At 48.9% G+C, this 10,410-nt stretch overlaps 1 protein-coding gene across 4 annotated transcripts in view; it reads right to left on the bottom strand.

Annotated features, from left to right (window-relative positions):
- The window catches only part of LOC146336118 (tRNA (32-2'-O)-methyltransferase regulator THADA-like), a 55,544-nt gene extending 45,134 nt beyond the window's left edge, over positions 1-10,410 (bottom strand). For all 4 annotated transcript variants that reach the window (XM_084819556.1, XM_084819554.1, XM_084819555.1 and 1 more), the window contains exons 1-7: positions 10,185-10,410; positions 8,620-8,797; positions 7,697-7,786; positions 6,403-6,430; positions 5,979-6,127; positions 3,357-3,479; positions 1,995-2,166 (exon numbers count right to left, since the gene is read on the bottom strand). In XM_084819556.1, coding sequence (XP_084675682.1) covers positions 1,995-2,166; positions 3,357-3,479; positions 5,979-6,127; positions 6,403-6,430; positions 7,697-7,786; positions 8,620-8,797; positions 10,185-10,312 — 868 coding nt within the window. In that variant the 5' untranslated portion in view covers positions 10,313-10,410. The remainder of the gene's footprint in view (positions 1-1,994; positions 2,167-3,356; positions 3,480-5,978; positions 6,128-6,402; positions 6,431-7,696; positions 7,787-8,619; positions 8,798-10,184) is intronic.

Raw genomic sequence — 10,410 nt, forward strand, 5'->3', positions numbered from 1 at the left:
TCTCCATGCAAAGGTGGAAGGAAGCCCTTTGGAAGGGGAGGGGGCCCTCTCCACACCCAGCAGGCACTCCCCTGGGCCCTGCGACATCTTGGGGTCTCCAGAAGTCGAAGCAGTGGAGCCTGGTGGCTCCGGTTTTGGTGGGGCTGTGGATCCATTCTGGGTGTCATTCGGAACCAGCCAGAATGCTAAAGAAGCTATCCAAGGTGCTGAAGCCATCTGGGGGGATAGGGTTCAACACCTTGGAGAGCTCCTTCAGAGTTCTGGTTGGTGCTGACCGAATCCCAGAATGGATTTGCAGCCCCACCGAAATCAAGCCCACCGGCCTCCACTGCATAGATGTCAACTCTCGAGCTGAATGGGCCTGAATCAAAGGCCAGAATATTTTCTGGTTGGCTTGATGAGAGCTATTCCTATTAGCTCTGCCCCGTGTCAGATCAGAGATAACCAGGCCCCACTACTAAGCTCCCTTCGCGATCCCCTCATCTCCTGACATCTCCCGCCACGTTTTAGGGTCTAAGGCAGGGGTAGGGAACCTCGGGCAGCCTGAGCGCCAGATTCCCTGCCCCTGCCTTTCAGCCTGAGGAAGATGCTCTCAGGGGCCGCATTCTAGGGGTGGGCGGAGCCAAAGGCAAGCGGGGGGGGGGGGCTGGACTGAAGGCAAATGGAGCAGGGCCAAAAATTCCAGCATATTTTAGCTTAAAAGCTCTTACAGCCAGTAAGTTAACCTATGGAGAGGCATCTCACCCTTGGAAACTGCACAAAAGCTGGGAAACCATAAAATAATCAGTGGTTGGCGGAAAGAAGCGTGGCCGGGGGGGGGGGGAGGAGGTGTGGCCAGGGGAGGGGCGTGGCCAGGGGAGGGGTGGTGGTGTAATCCCTCTTTAAGATTAACTGTTTCCCAGCACAGCTGTCGGGTATTTAACTCACCAAGTGTTTTCGGGTAGCCTGACCCTAGCACAGCAGTTATGCTGGTGCTTGGTTCGTATTGGGTTTAAAGAATAAAACTTTTGCTTGCTATATGGGAGCTTTCGTTTATATGTGAGCTTATTCCATGGAACCCTGGAAGGACAAGTCAATACAGGGGGCGTGGCGATCTGGGGAACACCGAAAGGCCTATTGGGAACCCTGGAAGGCTGGATTTGGTCCCTAAGCCTGAGGCCCCTTGCCCCTTCGACTCTAAGGTGCTGAGAACCTGGCAATCTGACCAGATGTCAGTCCTTCTTTGCCCCAGCCCGCCTTCTGCTGCCCACCCTCCCATGCCTGTTCTTTGCCCTCTGCTTCAGATATCATCCCCAGTCACCTGCCTCAGCTCAAGCCATCAAGACTATGCTGTTCCTTTGCCCCTAAAAACTGACACCAGGTTGAACCCACGTCGATCGGAACTAAGTTGTGCCTTATGGTCAGCGGGGGAAGCTCTGCAGAGTGTCAGTGTTAATAAATGGCCACCAAAGAAAGGATGCTGGAAAACCACATCTTGTCTGTAGATGGAGCGTGCTTGGAGCAGCACGTCTTTTTCTTCGTCCCTCCCCACTCCTTTTTCCTTGTGTCGCGTCTTTTAAGAGAGCAAGCCTGTGGGCAGGGATGGATTGCTTATTTTACTGGTTATATGTAAGCCACTCCAGGAGGTTTTGGGGGGGCTGACGAGCAGGATAAAAATACTTCAATTTATTAATTTATTACATTTATATCCCTCCTTTTTACCCCTTTAAGGAACCCAAGGCTGTGTACATAACCTTCCTCTTCTCCATTTTACCCTCACAACAACAACCCTGTGAGGTAGGTTGGGCTAAGAGTCTGTGACTGGCCCAAAATCACCCAGTGAGCTTCCAAGGCCAAGTGGGGACTAGAACCCAGATCTCCCGACTCCCGGTCCAACACTCTAGCCACTACACCACACTGGCTCTCTAACTGACTTTAAGCCAATTGATTAAATAAACAGTGGGCATAAAACGCAGGGAGATTTGCACGCCGAGAAAAGAAGTTTTTGTGCAAACCTTTAGGGTTGCCCAGTCCAGCGTCTTTCCTCTGTGCAACGGAACATCCATCCAGACTCAGCAGGTGACAGAGAGCCAGTACTGCCCTAGCGCCCCTTTGGGGTTCTGGTGCCGTGTTAACCAGCATACTCACGGCAGTTCCGGCCAGCAGACGGGTGTCCCTGCAGGCTGCCTTAAGATCAATGGAGGAGAGGTAAACACTCTCAACAAAACATGCTCAACACTTTACGCTGGCTGAGATCCAACGTAAGCCCTACCTGGGGGAGAACCATTGAAATGAATGATCATAACTAACACAAGTCCCATTCATTTCAATGGGTCCACCCTAAGTAGGACTTGTGTTGGATTTTACCCAAGTTCCACCCCCCAAGCAGGAGAAACTTTACAGGTGGGGCCTGCAACAAAATGTTGCAGCTCAGAGTGCTGTTGCACAGGATTCTAGTCAGTCCATTCCATTCTCTCTCTCTCTCTCTCTCTCTCTCACACACACACACACACACACACAACTGAACATGCTCAATCCCCATTAGATTGTTCTTGTGGTTGTAGGCTCCCACTCCTCTAGACTCCCCCCCCCCAACAGTGCTGATACCTCCCTCTGGCTCATGAGCGGTGCTGTTTTGGCTACAGAAGCAATGGCACTCTGAGCATTAAAAGTAGAAGGAGGAATGGGGAACCAAGGGCATCCATGAGCATCAGAAATAGAGGGAATGATGGGGAAGCAGCGGCACTCATAGCCGGAACTTCAGGTTCCTTCGGACCTTAGCTGCAATCCTCACAGTAGCTGGGGGGGCAGTGGGGAAGAATTTTCCCAGCAACAATATATTGTTCCATGTTGTAATGCAAAGTATTTGGGGGTGTTTTGGTGCAACAGGCAATTAAGAGCCATGATGAGCTTTACAAAAGACCTGCTCTGTGTGGAGATGAGAATTGCTAGAACTGGGTTGTTGATACAGATCAACCCAGCTGTCTGGCTGTTTGGATTCTCGTTGAGGACTTGGTTATGGGGAAAGTCGGGATGAACACCTGCACACCATCACACCACTGCTTACGTTCTTAATTCCTGGCGAACCATCTAGTGCCTCCCAGTTGCTGGGTTTCATGCAGAGAAGGCTGCATTCGGTGGAACATTGATCTGATATAACCAGGCATTCCCCATTTGTTCTTATTACTCAAGATCACTCAACACAGATTTGTTTTGCTGTCACTGTCACAAGCTTGTGAGGAAATGCATCCTTGCTTTATCAAATACATTTAACATGCCTTGATGGATGATGGGGATTTAATTTTTTTTTTTTTAGGAGATCATACAGGACTACAGGTCAGCAAACCCTGGTGTAACGGGGGGGGGGGGATGCTCACCTTTTCCATCATGATTTGCACCAGAGATCTCAGGATCTTTTGCAGGATTTCATTGTCATCCGTTTCATCCCACACAAGGGGCAAAACCTCCTTTGGCATCCACTTGAAAAGCTGCAGACATATCTGGAGACACAACAAAAACAGTTTAGCATATCGTATGGTCCTATTCCTCCTGTTCCATTCGTGCAATCCAGTGCATGTTTAATCTGAAGTCAGTCCTTTATGTTCAATAGGACTGGCTTCCCAGGTTACTGTGTGTATAGGATTGCAGCCTTATGTTCTTATTAAAAATACAAGAAATGTAATAAGGTTCCCTATTTGAGGTCAGTAGGAATTTATTATTTTATTTTCTCTGTTCTATAAGGGAGAAGGTAGATTGGGACCTACATTTCTGGGTGATTTGCAGTAGTTTGGAAAGGATTTCTGACTTTCAATTGTTTAATAATAGCAGCACCAAAATGACTGTTTAAATTACAAATTTAAATAAACAACATAAATTTGTAAACTGTATCCAATGTCAGTCTAAGGGCCTTTCTACACAAGACTTTTAACCTGCCACTTTACCGAGGTTTCTGTTTTCAGATTCTTTGCAGGATTAAGATCAGCTCCTTTTCGCGTGTTTTTTTCTGGGATTTCTCTTCCTCTTCCTTTCCTTCTGTTCCATTACACAAGCACTAGGTGGTGCTGTGGTATAGTGGAATTGCACAATTATACTAGGTTTTATCCCGCCATTCACAAATAATACCAGACTCTCCTTGTTAGAAACCCCCCCCCCCCCCACTAAAATGTTTGCAAAGCACATGAGAGGTCCTGGAGGATGATGATGTTGTGTAAAGGACTCACAAGCTACCATAAGTGAGGAATCACGAGTGCACAATAAATGCCTCATGTAGAGAGACTCTAACAAGTCCCATTCATTTCAATAGATCTAGTCTAAGTCAGAGTAACATTGAATACAACCTACTGTGTTTAAGACTGTGGTGCTGTGAGTTTTGTCATGGTTTTATGTTCTATTTTGTGTTAACATTATTTTTGTACTTTATTGTAAGCTGCCCAAAGAACTTTGCAGCATAGACATGTTGTAAATAAAATAAATAAATCCCTATGCTGCTCTTCAAGGCTTTACTGGATTACCTGATGATTGGGGCTGCAATTGCATGCACACTTAACCTGGGGGGCTTACTTCTCTAGGCTTGCCCTGTATTATTTATTAATTAAATTTAGATCCTGCCTTTCCACTAAAAATAGTGCTTGAGGTGGCTAACAATAAATACACAAAGTTATTAATAAAAAAAATAAAAACTTGTCAAATAAAAACACATCCAATCAAAGCACATCAATAAGACATAACAGCCGCCGCCGGATTAAAACCTATTTCGGCAGCTCATCATCTTAGATGCCCAAAGTCTGTCTGAATAAAAATGTATTTGCCTGTCAGTGTGGTGTAGTGGTGAGAGTGTTGGACCGGGAGCCGGGAGATCCGGGTTCTAGCCCCCACTCGGCCATGGAAGCTCACTGGGTGACTTTGGGCCAGTCACAGACTCTCAGCCCAGCCTACCTCACAGGGTTGTTGTTGTGAGGATGAAACAGAGAGGAGGAGGATAATGTAAGCTGCCTTGGGTTCCTTGCAAGAGGAAAAAAGGCGGGATAAAAATGCAATCAATCAATCAATCAATCGGTGGAAGGACAACAAAGATGGGGTTGACCTGGCTTCTCTCGACAGGGAATTCCACACCCTGGGAGCAGCCACTGAGAAGCCCTCTATAAAAATCTGCTGACAGCACAATCCTGGACATGTCTACTCCGAAGTAAGTTCCACTGACTTCAATAGGATTTACTCCCAGCTTAAATATGTATAGAATTGCAGCCTAAAGCACAGGGCTGGCGTCAAGAGTAGGCATGGGTGGGCACCTGCCGAGGGCCCACACCCCAGCAGGGGCCCCCTGACAAGAGCCCCTTGGAGTCGCTCTTTCTCTTCACTGTTGCATCCTGCTTGTTCACCTGCCTCTTGCTCTGGCCCAGACAACGGTGGTGGTGAGGAGGAGGAAGAGGAGGAGGAGGAGGAGAGGATGCTGCGGCCGACTTGCTCCCTGGCTCCGCCTGTCAAGCCAGCAAGTGTCCGCAATGAGGAGAAAGAGGATGTGGAGTAATAGCAGCAGGGACAATGGGGGTGAGAAGGTGGACTCCCTGAGGGAGGGGACCCACGGAGGGTGCCTTGCGCAAGGGCCCTCGGAAACCTGAGCCAGCCCTGTGTGCAATCATCAGAAGAAATGAAGTCTGCAAAGGAGAATTGCTTACTAATGTTAGTTTACGGGGGCTCAGAGAACACGTCCCCTGTGCAATGAAAGAACGCAAGGGGGGATCGTTGGACCATCTGGCTGAAGCCCTCCCCTGATGAGCTCGGTGGCCACATCCACACATTCAGCTGGCCCCTGAAGAGGTCTACACAGGTACTGATGCATGCACAGCAAGTGGTAGCAATGATGAGAGAGAGGATGAGGTGCGACAGCAGCAGTGTCAACGGTGGCGAGAAGGGAGACTCACTGAGGGAGGAGGCCACGGAGGGCGCCTTGCCCAAAGCCCGGGGCCAGCATGAACCGTGGATAAAGCCCCATTGCTTACCTTAACAGTGATGTGATGCCATTCCTCATTCGCGGCTCTCTGATCCTGCAGTATCAAATCAAACGTGGCAGCAATGCGCGTCAGCAGAGGCATCAGGTGGTTTCTCCAGTAACCTCGTCCCAGCGTGCTCTCCTCAACGAAAATGCACACTGCAGAGCAAGGGAACCAAGAACTGTTGTTACTGCTGTTTTAACGGCAGAGAAGAACCCATTAAAGCGGGCTTTCTCCTGACATGGTAGAGCCCTGTCATGGGTGTGGACTGTACCACCTCACACTGGATTCGTTGGATTGCTTCCTACTGGGGCAAAGTGTGCTTCGGGGGCAAAGCACCTAGCCTGTTGTGCTCCATTGGTACAAAGAGCAGCTGTGGGTAGGATCAGGAAGGGCTGGAAGTAGGAAAGGAGGAGATAGTTTGGAGACTGACCTGTCTGAAGAGCTCCGGGAGACATCGGCTGCGAGGAGAAAGAGAAGCATGTTGGGAGAGGATCAAGCGCAAAAGTCACAACCAAAGCCAGCCATGCCTTTTCCCAGAAGGTTCCATTCCGTTCCCTCCTGTTTTCTGCCCCCCTCCCAACCGTCAGCCAGAGCTTCATGACCTGTCTTAGGTTTCTTGCCTCTTTCCATCTCTTCCCTAAAGATGTTTTGTACTTCTGCAAACCTTAAGGTCTCCCCAAGTCTGCTGATACTTTTTGTGCCTGTGTAGTGCTGTTCTTAAGGGGCCGCGGTGGCTTAGTGGTTAAGACGCTGAACTGCAGACCGGAAGGTCGGCAGGACAGCAGTTCGAGACCCGAGTGCCGCGTGACGGAGTGAGCTCCCGTCTTCAGTCCCAGCTCCTGCCAACCTAGCAGTTCGAAAGCAAGAAATTGCAAGTAGATAAACAGGTACCGCCTCGGCGGGAAAGGTGACAGCGCTCCGTGCACCTCGGTGGTCAGTCATGCCGGCCACATGGCCACGGAAGCGTCTTCGGACAGCGCTGGCTCTTCGGCTTAGAAACGGGGATGAGCACCGCACCCTAGAGTCGGACACGACTGGTTGGGGACACCTCTACCTTTTTATATACATATATATATATGCATCAGGCCGCGGTGGCTTAGTGGTTAAGACGCTGAACTGCAGACTGGAAGGTCGGCAGGTCAGCAGTTCGAGACCCGAGTGCTGCGTGACGGAGTGAGCTCCCGTCTTCAGCCCCAGCTCCTGCCAACCTAGCAGTTCGAAAGCAAGAAATTGCAAGTAGATAAACAGGTACCGCCTCGGCGGGAAAGGTGACAGCGGTCCATGCACCTCGGTGTCCAGTCATGCCGGCCACATGGCCACGGAAGCGTCTTCGGACAGCGCTGGCTCTTCGGCTTAGAAATGGAGATGAGCACCACACCCTAGAGTCGGACACGACTGGCTGGGGACACCTTTACCTTTTAGTGCTGTTCTGGCTCCATGAGGGGCAGTTGAGAGAACTGAGATCACTGTTAGTACATATGTATACACACACACACACAAATACAGCCTTCCTCAACCTGGCACCGTCCAGTTGGGTTGGACTACAACTCCCATCATCCATGGGGATGATGGGGGCTGTAGTCCAAACCCCTGGAGGGTGCTAGATTGGGGAAGGCTGCAGTAATATGTAACCCTCTCCAGTTAAATGACCCTAAGCCTCTGAGAAATGAGTCAGTTTCACCGAAAAATATTCCTGAGGCTGAAATAGACCAAATCTCTCTCACCTCTTTGTCCTCAGAGGTCAGGCTGCCCATAAGGTTATTCACCTCTTCAGAGATCATGGCTAGGTTCCCTTCTGACAGTTTTGCAACTATCTAAAAAAAGGAGAGAATCAGTCCTGAGGAACAAGGTTTAGAAACACAGCATGTTGTCCAATCTGGCCCGTGTCTTTTAGTGTACATTATAGGTTGGTTCTTTCCCTTAGATAAGGGATGGAAAATGTGTGGCCTTCCAGATGTCATTGGACTTCAACTCCCCAAAGCCCTACCTGCATGACCGATGGTCAGGATTTCTAGGAGTTGAAGTCCCAAACGTCTGGAAATTTATTTTCTGCCCACCCTTGTCTTAGACAGATCCGATTGCTTCTGAAAAACTGTTCTGAACTGTTTTGCTTCTATGAACTCTGGGAACTTCTCTCTTTCTCCCCCAGCTACCTGTTAGCATTGCCAGGATCCAACCTAAACAGACTCCTGGTCATTTTAGATTGTGGAAAGAAGCTCAGCTGGGGCCATTGCACAGTGACTGGCCGAGAGCAAGAGGAAAACTATTTAATTGATAGGCGCAACAACACATATGAAGAGCTCCGCCGATCAGACCAAAGGCCTATCTAATCTAGTATCTTCTTTCCCTGCAGTGGCCAACCAGATCCCTTTGAAAAGCCCACATGCAATCTCCCTCTCCCGCTGCTGTTCCCCCATGACTGGGATTCAGAGGCATGCTGTCTCTGATCCCGAGGATATAGCCGTTATGGCTAGTAGTCATTGACAACCTTATCCTCCGTGAATTTGCCTAATCCCCTTTTAAAGCTATCTAAGTTGGCGGCCATTGCTAGGCCTTGGGGCCGCAAATTCCCCCTGTTCTTTGTTCACATTGGGGTGGCAAATTCCCCCTGTTCTCTGTTCACATTGAATCCAACTTGGGGACCTACCTTTTCAAGCCGGCAGAAAGAGCTGGAGCTGTTTGTGGTCTCTGTTTGGCAAGCGAGCACGCAGCGCACCAAAGGGAGAGCATTGTCCCACTCCAGTTCCCACAATCCTTTGCTCACTCCCGCCAAGAGCTGAAAAGCCTCCTCCAGGTTTTTATCTCTGCACCTCTTCACGAAGCCTCTGAAAACAATTGGAGCCCAACATGATCACCAGGTTGCATGGCCCGAGTCGCCCCAAAATGTGTTTACTATTTCGGTCCCCGCCCCACAATTATTTACTTATTTAATACATTGATATCCCACCTTTTTTCCTCCTTAAGAAACCCAAGGCGATGTGCATCATCCTCTCCATTTTATCCTCGCAGCAACCCTGAGAGTCAATCACTGGCTCAAAGTCACCCAGTGGGCTTCATTGCGGAGTGGGGACTAGGATCTGGATCTCCCGACTCCCAGTCCAACACTCTCACCACTACACCACACTGGCTGTTATTACGGAATGATCTCCCCAGTGAGGCCTGCCTGGCACCGACATTGTTTTCTTTTTGGCACCAAGACCTTTCTCTTCTCTCAAGGCATATGACGAGTTTTTAATCAGATCCTGGATTTCTCTTAAGATACATGTTGTCTGTCTGTGTGCTGTCTGTTTATGTTTTTATGTCAATGGTTTTGCATTTTGTATAATGTATTTTTAATGGTTTTTAATTTTTGTTAACCACCCAGACAGCTTCGGCTAGGGGGAAGTATAGAGATGATGATCATGATAATTCTACTGCTAATAAGTATTTGTGTGGCCCATCAAGCCTACGGATGCATGAAGGAGTCACAATGTGAAAGAAATTCATGCCCAAATGAACAAAGTCTATCATATTCTGGAATTCCAAATGTTAGGATCATTCGCGTCCCTCCACAGTCTGACACCTATGATCTATGACATAAGCACGCATCCCACGACATACGCTGCTGCCTGCAGATGCTTGCAGGGCAACAAACTAATTAACTGTTAGTTAATTAACAGTTAGTCTGATCCTAAGCACTTCTGCTTAGAAGCAAATCCCAGGGATTTAAGGCTGCAATCTTAAACATGCTTACTAGTGAGGAAGTCCTACTGAACTTAATGAGACTTACTTCCAAGTAAATGTGCTTAGGATTGTCTGTAAGTCAGAGGCAGGGAACCTTGTTCTCTGGAGAGGATCTATTCTTGACCCAAGAATAATAATAATAACAACAACAACAACAACAACAATTTTAAAATGAACACAATCTGGGATTCTTTGCAGCCAAAGCATGTGTTCTACCAGGGGGCTACAGTCCCCCTCACCGCCCCCCTCACTAATTCCTTTAAGCAATTGCACGCGGTGCAGAAGTTCAGCTCGTGAAACTCTGCACCCCTCACTGCAAATCCACGATGGGAGAAGCTGTACCTGTTGAATTTCTGTCTGTCAAACCATAGATAATAGAGTGGAGGACAGGAAGGCCTGGCGTGCTGTGGTCCATGGGGTCACGAAGAGCCGGACACGACTTAACAACTGAACAACAACAACAACTGCAAAAGGCACATGCATGCTTACCCTGCAAACTGCTTGAGTTTTTCCAAGACAAGGAGGAAACTCCGGCAGGTTTCTCCCAGCCCTTCTGTCTGTGCCAGTGCCTTGTAGAATGTCAGGCATTGCTCGACCTCCTGCACTGCTCTGCTCATGATTTGACTCCCTTGCACCGTCCAGGGAAGAATCCAACAGTGCAGCCGGGCACATTGGCAAGCCTGGGGACAAGGAGCAGAAAAGAACCTGGCTGCCT

Source organism: Heloderma suspectum, chromosome 13 (genome assembly GCF_057233095.1).
Source record: "Heloderma suspectum isolate Gila_16-S chromosome 13, 16-S_ref, whole genome shotgun sequence".
NCBI lineage: Eukaryota > Metazoa > Chordata > Lepidosauria > Squamata > Helodermatidae > Heloderma > Heloderma suspectum.